Below are 12,519 nucleotides of genomic sequence, written 5' to 3'. Positions count from 1 at the left end.
TTGTGTGACAAATAAAGAGAGATTTATATGTATGTATGTGTCTGTCTGTCTGTCTGTCTGTCTATCTATCTCTCTATCATCTATCTAGAGATTGTATGGGTCTGTCTGTCTGTCTGTCTATCTAGAGATTGTATGCCAATTTCCCCCCAGTGTGCTCAAATATGAATTCCATTTTAGTTGTATGCACACTGAAAACACAATATTATTCTTCACTGTGGTTTGTCCTTTACAGATTATGTATGGTACCCCAGATTAATCTGTGTGGTGGCCTCTTATGTACTTAAAAGTGATGTACAAATGATGTCGTTTAGTTAGGATGTGGCTCTATTACTTACACTCACTTTCTGATTCCTTATTAATATTTTGAATTCCACGCGGCGGCTGCGCCATCGGCTTACAGACATCGTTTTCCAATTAAAAGGGGGACACTAACGGCTCTTAGTGCACCCCAGCTAGAACAATGCCCATAAAAATTTTGTGCCTGGGCATGAGTCTAACTGGAGTTTCCGAGCGTCTCTGTCATTTAAAGGCTCAGAAGAAAACAGCTGAAGCTGCTGAGTCCTTGCGTTCTTCTCTCTCTGTTTCACACAACTTCTGATTGGCTGTGTGGCTGTGTAGGGAATTGCTGGACGTGTGGGCGGAGCTTCAGGGCATCCACGATGCGTATGGACTGCGATACCAGTGGGGCGGTTCTCACAGCAACAAGAAGCTTCTCTGCTCCTTGGGAATCGACACGAGAAACATAGTGAGTGACCTGCAAGCCGTTTCTTCCACTTAGGTGGTTGCCTGAGCCGTGTTCGACGCGAGTGGACTTATTGACGTGGGGATATTCGTTTGTCATGAGCTTCTGGCAGAACCACGTCGCAATGGCCCGTTGCTTTATTCCTAGAAGTTCCATTGTTAAACTTCATGAATTGGATCCCCCGGATCTGTTCCTCTTAAAGCCAGAGGCTCCGGGAGAGCCTCTTGCAATGGGGCAAGGTTCTTTGCTTCCGGGGAAAGTCCACCACTAGCAGAATGGCCCCTGGAAGATCCAACCCTGTGAGGGGATTTGAACTGAACAAAACCTTCACCGTGAGTTTTAAAAAGTTTTTTTTTTGACTCTCTGGACAGAGAACAGGCCGGAAGAGGGAAGTCAGTTCAATGGCTTTCCCGTCCCTCCCCTCAGCCACTCCTTTTAGAAGACCTCATAGGTCTCACTAGGGGCAGTGGGACGGTCTGCCCCCCCTGCTAGACAGGTGATCTTTAGAAGGGAACAGAGATTTGAAGGAATTAAGTACTAGAAGGACTTCAGGAAAAGTTTCTTTGACCCAACCTGACCTAGTTAGTGGGAGGAGAAAGAGAAATGATAAAACTCCTTTGAGCAAGGGGGAGGGTTTGTTCTTTTGCTTCTGTTTTTTGCCCCGATTCCATCGAGGCAGACAGAACTCTTACCTGAGGTCTGTAGGAAGCAGCCGTTGCTATGGGCTGGCCTGCACACCTGAAAGAGGCACGAAGGGAATGGGAACCCCTGTAAAACATCTGTAACTTTCTAAGATAAGGAGCCTGCCCTTTATACTTAACATCTGCTAGGGTGTGTATAGAGGGAGGGACGGAGGAATGGTGTTCTACCCTTTTCTTTTCAATCCCTAACTCAGTCTGGTGCTGTGCTAAAAGTATACTTGTGAACAGTTTCTTTTAACTACAGGGGTGGCCAAACTGTGGCTCGGGAGCCAAATGTGGCTCTTTAACACATATTGGTCACACGTGCTGGAAAACGCGGGGAGGGGGGGAGGTGTGGCGATTTGCGCCGTCACAATTTGACGCGCCCCAACGCGATCAGACGTGACAGCGTTGTTTCCATCAGCGGGTGTTTCCGGCGCGCTCCAACCAGGAAGCAGGGAGGGCGAGAGGAGCGCGCTGGAGAAAGAAAGCTCACACGGAGAGCGTCCGGCTGCAGCCCGTCGCAACCAGTTGATAGTGGATTTTCCCGGGTACTTTTAAACTCCGCTTCTTTGGCTGGCTGCTACGGGTTGCTGACGGGTGCGGGGCGCTGGCCAGATGTGTCTGCTTGGTCGTGCCAGTAAGATCCGGCCGGCATTTGTGAGTATCCCGTGGCAAATTCTGCGTGTGATCGGGGCCATTGTGTGGCTCCTGGAATGGTGGCTGGGGTAGTGAAGGGGAGGCATGCCTCCACGATTGGTCTTACCTTCCCCACGCCAGGGTTCCCCTTCCTGGGTAGGCTTGAGGTGTGGGGTGGGGGAGCAGAGAAAGAAAGCAACTTTAACTTTAAATGCATTCTCAGAGCTCCCCCTTGGAGAAGGCATTTGTCTCTTTAAATCTCTTCTTCAAGACGAGCCAGCTGGTGTGAGGGCGTGTGGGGGGGTGTTGGAGAACACATTTAAGGTTAAAGTTGCTTTCTTTCCACCTCTTGTTCCTCCCTCCCCATTTATTTGCTTTCTTTCCCCCCCTCTCTCTCCTTCCCTCTTTCCCCCTTCCTTCCACCCTCCCCCATCCATTTGCTTTCTTTCCACCTCTTAGCAAACAATTAAATATCATTGGATAAATAAATATCATTATTAATATCTGTTTTTACCCCTTTAGCTTTTTATTTCTGGCAGTCTCATTTAATGTTAATAAAGGGCAGATTTGCATATTTTTCAGTAAAAGCTTGTGTGCAGTGTTTGTTCATGTCTTGCAGCTCTCAAACGTCTGACAGTTTGGCCACCCCTGTTTTAATAGATGCTCTGTAACTTTTGATACTGGTAGTAAAGATGTAAAATTTCCGGAAATTTTGAAGCTCGGAAAAACCCCGTTTTTTCCTGGAAAAAAACCAGAAAGTTTTGGAAAAATTGAAAAAAATGCTACATTAGCACTTCTTTTTTCTTTTCCAGATTGAAAGTCATTCTGTTACTTTAGGAACATAAAATATGACTATGGTCATTTTTACGTGGCATGAAATTATCACAACTAGCATATTAAAAATAGGGTGTATCCAAACGATTATTACAAACAGAATACCCACCCACATGCAAAAACAAAACGGAAACCTTTTTCTTTTCTTCTGACAATAGTACCTCCTAAAGGAAGAAATGCATCTTGTTCTTGCATTGGAGAGTTCAGTTTGTAACCTAGGACTAGCTTGTCCTCAGTGCACAGAAATTAGATCAATCTGATACCATACATATTTTTTAGAAATGATTTGGAAAATATTTGAACACCTTGTCTTAAAATATTTTATTCATCATGTTAAAATAAATCGTTCCATAATCATTCTTTATTTCTTTTCTTCTTTTCTTTTTTCAATTTTTCGGGGGGGAAACAAAAAAGGCTTCAGGGGAAAAAACTTGTTTCCCCCCCGAATTTTTTTGGTTTTTTTCGGGGCCTTCACATCTCTGGTAGTGGTTCTCTGTACCACCTAGACCTCCACCGTCTTGGACACGCTATTTTAAAAGGAGTGCCCCGGGAGGAAGGGGAGGGGCAGCCAGTTGGCAAGTGGCCACTCCTCCAGTGGTGCACAAGGCAGGAGGCTGGACAGTGGGGGGGGGGAGACAGAGGCAAGGCCTTGGAACGTGGAAGGGAAGCTGGGAGTCCTGGCCTTCCCAGTGGGCAGTTTTTATAAAGGCCAGGTGCTGGTGGCAGAGAGAGAGGAAAGTCCCTCCAGGTGTTGGGAAAACCCAGGTCAGAGGAGGACTGCCTCCACAAAACAGAAGAAAATGTTTAGCATCTCTGTTAATGTATTGCAGCATAATCATAATGAAATATCTTATCAGCTCTTCACAGGCAACAAGAAGCAACCTATGATAGTGCCCATGTACGCAGCAGGATTGGTAAGTGAAGATGCACTGCAGTAGTTCTGTTCAGTTGCCTGAAGCCTCAGCTTGAGCCCTTTAATTTCAATTCACAAACAGTAATCAATTGGATTGGTAATCGATGGGAGTGGGTAACAGAGGCAGCAAGTGCCGTTCCTTTGCATTTTGATGGAATATGTTCCGTAATTTAAAGCGCTTTCTAACTCAGGGGTCCCATCAGGCCAAGAATTGCCACTCTTAAATAAATTTTTTAAAAACTCAGATTAGGTTTTCTAATCCTCAGTGCAGGAGAAACGATCAGAATCATTGTGATGGATGTAGATGGGTGTAAGGATGATAAATGTACTATACCCAACCAGGTCAAAGCCCCCTTTAATGGGGGGGTGTTGCCCTACAAGAGTGAGTAAGGAATTTCAGATTGTTTTGTTCACATTGGGTCATTCATACGTGTGTTAATCTATCAGAGATGAAAGTGAGTTCAAAATTCACAGCTGAGCAGTGTTCCCTCTAAGATGAGTTAGTGTGAGCTAGCTCACAGGTTTTTAGCCTCCAGCTCACACATTTTTGTTTCAGCTCGGGAAGGAGGGCTCCAGAGCAAACTAATTTATGCCGTAGCCAAATCACTCACAACGTTAGTGCCAGTAGCTCACAAAGTAGATTTTTTGCTCACAAGACTCCACAAAAAAAGGGGGGGGGGAGCCAGTGTACAATGCAAGAAGCAAAAAAGAAAACACCACTGGCAAAAAATGAACACACAAGCAAATAAGCAAGTTTATAATAATCAATTAAGCGTAACAGCAAGTATAATATAAATCAAATAAGCATAACAGCAATTATAATATAAATCTATTGGCCAAAGTGCAATAATAAAGCATAATAGAAACAGAGTCTATAATACAGTCCCTTATTCCTCCTTGACTGACCATTCTGGCTTAGTATATGCCAGCTTTTGAGACTGGGTCCCATTACAGCCATGCTTGAATAAAAATTATTCGAAACTCGGCATCAGGCATCCGGATTACGCGTTGGCTTTTTATGGCTCAGAAAATTTGATGACTTGCACTCCAATTTGGACTCTGATATTGCTTCTATGCTGGAGTAGATACATGGAAAGATTGTAGACTCTGTAGTGCACAGTTTTTTAGCCTCCAGTTCACACATTTTTTTGTCTCAGCTCAGGGAGAATGGCTCCAGGGCAAATTAATTTATGCAGTAGCCAAGTTGCTCACTCACACCTTTAATGTCAATAGCTCATAAAGTAGAATTTTTGCTCACAAGACTCCGCAGCTTAGCGGGAGCATTGCTCACAATTCTTTTTGGCAAATAGGTAAGATAACAAAAATACAGAACTCGAAAGGGAAGTGGGGAGCCATGGCCCTCCCAGTGGGCAATTCTTACAAAGGCCGGGGGGGTTGTATTATATATCATAAAATAGTAACTATTTCTCCCTAACACCCTCTTCATTGCACATAATTTTAAAACACTGTCCGTGGAATATAGTAAAAGTAACGTGAGTTAGGATGAGTAACTTTGGTGTAGTTTGGTGTAGTGGTTAAGTGCGCGGACTCTAAACTGGGAGAACCGGGTTTGATTCCCCACTCCTCCACTTGCACCTGACTGGATGACCTTGAGCAAGCCATAATTCTGGCACAGCTGTTCTTGAAAAAAGAGCAGTTTCTGTCAGAGCTCTCTCAGCCCCACCTACCTCACAGGCAATGTTCCCTCTAAGCTGTGGAGTCTTGTGAGCAAAATTCTAATTCGTGAGCTACTGGCATTAAAATTGTGAGCGAACGATTTGGCTACCGCATAAATTACATTGCTCTGGAGCCATCCTTCCTGAGCTAAGACAAAAATCTGTGAGCTGAAGGCTTCCTCCTCCTCCTCTTCTTCTTCTTCTTCTTCTTCTTCTTCTTCTTCTTCTTCTTCTTCTTCTTCTTCTTCTTCTTCTTCTTCTTCTTCTTCTTCTTCTTCTTAACTTCAGCCTTCGACAACACATTCAGTTAGGATGCATTTATATTTAATATTTACATTTAAAACTAATTCTCATTCTGCTTCTTCATTGCAGTACATTTGTATACAGTATTTTAAAGTACTTCTCGTTCTAAGTTTCTCTCCTGCTTTCTAAATTTGGACATGTGTCTCGTTTGCACAGACACCTTTTGTGTAAGGTGGTAGCTTCTGTTGAGTGTTTATAAATCAAAGAAACCCTGCCTCTCAGACTAATTCCAGCGTTGTTTGTCATGATTGTTTCATCAGTAGCTGTCACAATAAAACGCATTAAAATGAAAATATAAGCAAAAGAATAAGGGTCTTGGCTTAATGGGCTTGTGATTTGTTTGTGATTAGCTCCTCTTTGGTGAGAAAAATTGAATAAGGATTTGTGTTTCTTCACGCTTGTCGGCATAAATTCAGATTAAAAATGCAGTAACAAGCAAAAGCATTATTGTTAATCAAACGTTATTAGTCACAATCAGCTTTGGAAAAGAGTACTTAGATTTTTTTTCTGGTGAAGGTGTAGAAACCTGCTTTTCTTTTCATGTTAAATAGTCATCCAGGTGGTATCCTAAAGTTTATCTGAAAGGCCACTGGGGAATATTGTTCCTTGAGCATTTGACTATGTGTCACTCCTAAAAGAATCAGATCCTGAGCTGTGCGGTGTCTTAATTTCTAGGGCATGTTAGAGCCGACCAAGGAGCCACTGAAACCAATATCTGCTGCAGAGAAAATAGCTTCAATAGGACAGACCCCCCCTGTGTCGCCAGAGATGAATATATGTGCGCCCGATCAGTTCCAGGTAAAAAGAAAGTAAAATCCATGTTGGGTGTTTTGTGGTGCCGAAACCAAAAAGGCTTGCCAGTGCAAGGCTTTTATGTGCAGCAGACATCTGCCTGGGAAAGACTCGGGGCCTTTTGGTGTGTTGGTTTCTCTGGCATGCCACCTTTCCCCGCGCCACTCCCTTGGGATCCGGCCCCGGGTGACCGAAAGGGTGTCCCAGAACGAAGTCTCCAGCCACCAGCCAACAGGGAGAGGAACATCTGCTCAAGGCTGCTCTGAGCGCTTTTGCCCTAACCGTTCTCTGCTTTCTGATAATCGGTGAGCGAGCTACTCTGGCCCCGAGCTCTGCCCTTAATAACAGACCGCCTAATACAAGCCTGAACTCCCCCCAGAAGCTAAAACGACTAAACTGAGGCTGGTCACATCACGAGAAGACGAGAGTCACGGAAAATGACAATAAAGCTGGGAAAGGGTGAAGGTAGCAGGAAAGAGAGGAAGGCCTCTTTAACTTGGGGTAGATCCAGTCCAGTCATTCTCCAAGTAGCGTTCCTCCAGCATAAGGTGTCTTCCTCCAATGGGAGAGCCACTAAAGTTGGAGGAAGTCTCCTTAGGTGGAAGGGGGGGCTTCCGGCATTGCTCGGTGGAGCGAGAGAATAAGGGTAGGATGCTTCCCAGTACATCCAAATACTAATAGGATACGTAAAGGTGGCTTTGACCAACTTCTTTGCATAGGAGAACCTCAGCATTTGAGTATACAGCCCTGGTCTAACAGCAGTTTGAAAGCCTGTTTGGCATTTCTTCTTTCTGTAGTACATATGCTGTGCTGGCTTAATGTTACGTCTAACTATAAGAAGGTGCTACATTTGTGTGGCAAAACTGTTCCCCAGGGCAACTGCTTCCTCTGCATGCAAATCACAGCCTGTGGCCCGGATATTCTAGATAACTGTAGTCAGAGCCAGCGACCCACACTTCCTGTCACCACCAGATTTATTTTTTTTCTGGGGACGCCTAGATCTGCTGTGTAGCTAGATCAAGACGGGTAGCCGCGTTTGCCTGTAGCAGTAGAATAGAGCAAGAGTCCGGGAGCACCTGTTTGGTCCAGGAGAGCCAGTTTGGTGTAGTGGTTAAGGGCACGGACTCTAATCCGGGAGAACCGGGTTTGATCCCCCACTCCTCCACTTGCACCTGGCTGGATGACCTTGGGCAAGCCGTAGTTCTGATAAGAGCTGTCCTTGAAAAAGTGCAGTCTCTGTCACTCAGCCCCACCTACCTCACAGGGTGTCTGTTGCGGGGAGGGGAAGGGAAAGGAGTTTGTAAACCGCTCTGAGATTCTGTTGGGTAGTGAAGGGCGGGGTATAAATCCAATCTCTTCTCTTCTTCTCTTCTATCTGAAGAAGTGAGCAGTGGCTCAGGAAAGCTCCTCCCCTGCCACAAATCTTGTCCATCTTTAAGGCGCTCCTGGACTCTTGCTCTTTTCCACCGCTGCCGTGTAGGTCACGGAATTGATCGAAGGGAGAAAATAATGGGACGCTAGGCAGAGTGGAGAGCGAATTAGATGGGAAGGTTTCCAGTATGCAGCAGCATCTTACAACCTTGCTCTCCGGTGTGTTTTTATGCCCCTATGAACAACACCTTTTGCCAGGCAAGGCCCTAGAACTTAATAACGCCAGACCCTCTGACACTGAACAAGCTGATCGTCACATTTTATACTTGGAGCAAACCGTTGACGCTCTCTCACCCTGCCCCGCTCGGTGACTGTGTCAGGGAGAGTCTGTAGCACGCTATAAATATAGTAAAATAGAAACAGCAGAGGTGCGGAGGGCAGGGTGAGTGCCACTAAAAAAGGAGAAGCGTGAGAGAGGCAAACTTCATACCGACGCAAGATTTATTTAATTTGATTCCATATGCTTAGCTCCGAGGGTGTAGTTCTGCCAGCCTAACAGCGATTTTCGTTGTTTTGCTACCCCAAAAGGGTTTTGGGAGAATTTTTTTTTTTTTGGGGGGGGGGGGAGTGCTCTTCCTGTGCAGATTCCCCCCGCTCAGTAGGTTGTGGGGGTGGGACATCCTGCTCTGCCAGCTCTACTCGCCTGGCTGTGGCTTGGATCCAGCTCATGCAATCCCAGTAGTGAAGTCTGGTGTGTTCTTTTTTCCCTTCCAATTTGGCCTTTCTAGGGGTCCAAAGGGGCTCATTCCAGAGGAAACTCTCAAGTTCTTGTCGGGATTTATTCCCGGGGGGTGGGGGGTGTCAGGTACCACAGTCAAACAAATGGAGCACAGTCTTCCAAGAAGCATATACTTTATTGTCAGTACTATTGGTCAGGAACATAGGCACTGTTAGGAATGACTCAAAAGGGGAAAGCTAACTGGGATGTACAGATTTCAAACGACACCCCCACCCCCAAGGGCCAATCGGCCGGATTCCCGTGGGCGGGAAAGAATAACCGATGACCCAGTGCAGCTGAGTTGGGAAACGAAACCAGTCACACGGTTGATTAATATGAAGACACTACATCTATACAGTGTTACAAGGTTACAGATAACAGGGGTAGCCAGGGAGGGAAAGGAATGCGGCACCCACTCATACACAGGTCAGGCGAGTGCCCCCTCAGTCCATAAACAATCATGGCAGCATAGCTGACCGGGGGTTGGGTGGTGGTACTTATTTATTTATTTATTTATTTATTTATTTGGATTTGTATCCCGCCCTCCCCGAAGGCTCAGGGCGGCTAACAGAGGCATAAATGCCAGATTACAACAATAAAAACAGTATAAATACAGTAATAAACATACTATCATTAATTAAAATTCTTAAAAATAGATTTTCAGTGCTCTAATACTTACTCCAAATCGCAAACCAAGATGGTGTTCTAAGACATTATATATCTGAACAGCAACAGCAATGTACGTCACCACAACCCTGTCGTCCCCTAGGGACATCCCACTCCCTCCGATGATACCCGCACCAACGGTGATGGTGTGCGGTGGTGGGAAGGCGTTGATGGAATGGTGGTGGCGGCGGCTCTTACTCAAAAGCCTGGTGGAAGAGCTCCGTCTTACAGGCCCTGCGGAACTGCACAAGGTCCCGCAGGGCCCGGATCTCCTCCGGGAGCTCATTCCAACAGATAGGAGCCGCCACTGAGAACGCCCTAGCCCTGGTCATAGCAAGTTTGATGGTCTTGGGTACTGAGTACTGGCACCTTTTGGGCAAACTCTCCCAAGTCCCGGGGGCGGCGGGACTGGTAGAAATTGGAGCAACCTTATATGCAAGTACCAGCATGTAGAGAAAAAGAAGCACTGCCTATAGAGGTAAACCAACCTTAGGCTTTTCTCTTTCCCATTGTGTTTTTGAAGCAGGAAAGCACTGTGTTAAAATTATGTGCATCCCTCTAGCTAGCCTAGCAGCCCGGTCTTCGGTGGAGTTGTACGTGCCTTACCTTGGGGAATTTCAGTTTCCCCTTCTTGAGTTGCATCCAGATCTTACTACTAGGAGAAACTGACTAGTTATTTGAAGAGTGTTCTCCGTTTCTGACTGAAGCTGCCTACCCTTCCTTGATTGCTTTTTAGGCAGTCCCCCCTTCTCGTCACAAAAAAGCAAAGAGGGAAGACATCACCCCCTTTGCCCTTCCTCTCTGCAGCCCTTTGACCCCTCCCCCCACCTTCTCCCCCCCCACAGGTCTAGTAACCCCAGGAGTTGAAGAATAGTTTGGAGTGGGGAGAGTAATTAGGAGAGGGGGGGATTCTGTATTTTCTTGGTTCTCTGTAGGTAGAAGTCCACAAATCTTTAAAAATGATAAACGGTGTGTTGGAAAGTGGTTCTTTCTGCCACATTGACCTGAATTGTTTCTACTAGTGTCGTCTCCCTACTTTGCCAGAATAAGAGTCCTGGAACAGTGGTCCAACAGCGTAGCTGGTCTCATGGAGCTTGGGCAATGGGTACTTTTCTCGTTTTTACCCGTCCTGGCCCAGCCCCCCCCCCCCCAAAGTAGGCCTCTAGCCTTACTTAACATATTGGGTCCCTGAGACACCGCATGGTGACTTTGCGGTAAACCAAGAACATGCAGAGTCCACGCTTTCCCCTCCTCGAGGGCTGCCTTCTGTTAGATGACTGAGAACTTCACGTGAGATGTTTTTGTTATGCTGTGACCCCCTTTTTTTTGTACCTGACTGTAAAAATCTGATTTCTGACTTTTCAACTCTAGGAATCTCTACCACCTGTCCAGTTTGACTGGAGTAGCAGTGGCCTTACTAACCCTTTAGATGGTACGTCTCTCCGTAGAGCCTCTAGCACCAGAGCTAGAGTTAAGAAAGCTACAAAGTTCAGACAAACATCTCTCTGCTGATTTATTTATTTATTTATTGAAAACTATCTTAACTTTGGAAATGCAGGCTTTCTTTCTGTTTAGCGGTGCCCAATTAAAGCAGTGTGTATAGTGTTAAAGAGCAAGGTAAGACATATGCTGGCTTTTGTGTCGCCTACACAGACGTGTTAGGCATTCCATGACTGGAGAAGTTTAAGTGGTTTTTCCCCCAAAAAAACTTTAACTCTTGCCCCAACAAACTCTTGGGAGATTTCAACTTCCTTGTGAAATGCTGGACGACAAAAATCACGCCACAACGGTTTTGGCCAAATGCAGTTTTGAACAAAAGTACACCTTCTAAAAGAGATTTCGTTTTCAGCCGTATGGAGATCGCGTATGTCAAAATGCTAGTGCGCTTGATTTTTTAAAGAAATACTTTGTTCACGTTGCAAAATCTACTGCTTCTTGTGAATCACGAGACAGCTGATATTTCTTTGGCGCAAGTGCCAAGAAAGCCAGCACGGGCTTCCCCGTCAAAAATCCCCTAAACAAAATGAGCTGGGGGGGGGGGGTTCGTTTCCCCACTTCTCTGCCTGTTGGGTTAAAATGCATTGGAAAATTGCCCTACTTCCTGACCATGCCCATATTGCATGTTTGAGGACCCAAATCATTTTGTGACTCCTACCAAGAAAGAAAGCCTGGATGAACCCCCTTGCTTTTGTCTGGTGTCTTATTACTTCAGTCAATTCATCATGCTTTCTTCTTATGCTTTCTTTAAAAATGTATCTGTTTCCGATTTTTCTGTTTCTTTAAATTCCGAATTAAAGGGGAACGAGTTTTACCGCTGTGGAAGCTGGATATGTTTTGGAACCATTGTTACCACGGTATTCGTGTTTTTGTGCCGAACTACTGACAACCCGCTATTTAAAAGCTGGTCAATAGACCTCGGTCAGTTTCCCTTAAGCTCTATACTAGCCAAGAGAAGGGTGCGGCTTTAAAATTAGACGAATAGTTCCGAATCTTAAAACGTTTCCCTTTAATTGGGTACCTCTCTTTGGGGTTCTTTCTGGTTCTGTCCACTTTCCTCAAAAGAAAATAAATAAATCGCAAAACTGGGCTAGCTCTAAGGTTACCAGTGTCGAATTCCTTGCTGCGTTTTGTACGCGACGGCATCCGCGGACTTGTTAACATCTTTTAGAAACCTGCAAACTAATCTTGTAAGCGCTAATTGTGTTATTTTTTTAATTATTATTATTTTAAAAACTGTGTAATGAGTATTAATTTTTTTATTTTTTTAAAATAAATTTTATTTATCAATTTTAAATATACAAAAGACAACAATACAACGTTGCTTCACTTACAATGTACAATAATTTTCCTAATGAGTACTAATTTTAACTGGCATGTTCAAGTGTGTGTCTTACCCCCTTTTTACACATAAATCCCTTCCTTGGCTTACCTTCTGTATGGCTGCCCTACCAATACGATCACTGAATTCCAAGCTAATGGAGGTTCCACTCTCCTGAACCTTGATTTCTTTGGACCTGTGGAGGACAGTAGCTCTAGCTTCACCACCACCATCCCAGGTCAGCCGACTCCTAAAACACCGCAAATTTAATCTCTCTCTCTTTTTAACATTCTTTACTAAAAAGCAT

General features: G+C 45.0%; 1 protein-coding gene across 3 annotated transcripts in view; it reads left to right on the top strand.

Moving 5' to 3' along the window:
* AFTPH (aftiphilin) overlaps positions 1-12,519 on the top strand; it is a 78,407-nt gene that overhangs the window by 49,210 nt on the left and 16,678 nt on the right. Inside the window, exons 4-8 of one of the 3 annotated variants that reach the window (XM_015408522.1) lie at positions 619-745; positions 3,753-3,809; positions 6,463-6,585; positions 10,766-10,826; positions 12,367-12,450. In XM_015408522.1, coding sequence (XP_015264008.1) covers positions 619-745; positions 3,753-3,809; positions 6,463-6,585; positions 10,766-10,826; positions 12,367-12,450 — 452 coding nt within the window. The remainder of the gene's footprint in view (positions 1-618; positions 746-3,752; positions 3,810-6,462; positions 6,586-10,765; positions 10,827-12,366; positions 12,451-12,519) is intronic. The other 2 variants (XM_015408523.1, XM_015408525.1) reach the window with 2 other exon arrangements.

Source organism: Gekko japonicus, unplaced genomic scaffold (assembly GCF_001447785.1).
Source record: "Gekko japonicus isolate JY-2015 unplaced genomic scaffold, Gekko_japonicus_V1.1 scaffold1100, whole genome shotgun sequence".
Lineage (NCBI taxonomy): Eukaryota > Metazoa > Chordata > Lepidosauria > Squamata > Gekkonidae > Gekko > Gekko japonicus.
The sequence above is the reverse complement of the archived record's forward strand: the minus strand, read 5'-3'. Positions and strand labels throughout refer to the sequence as shown.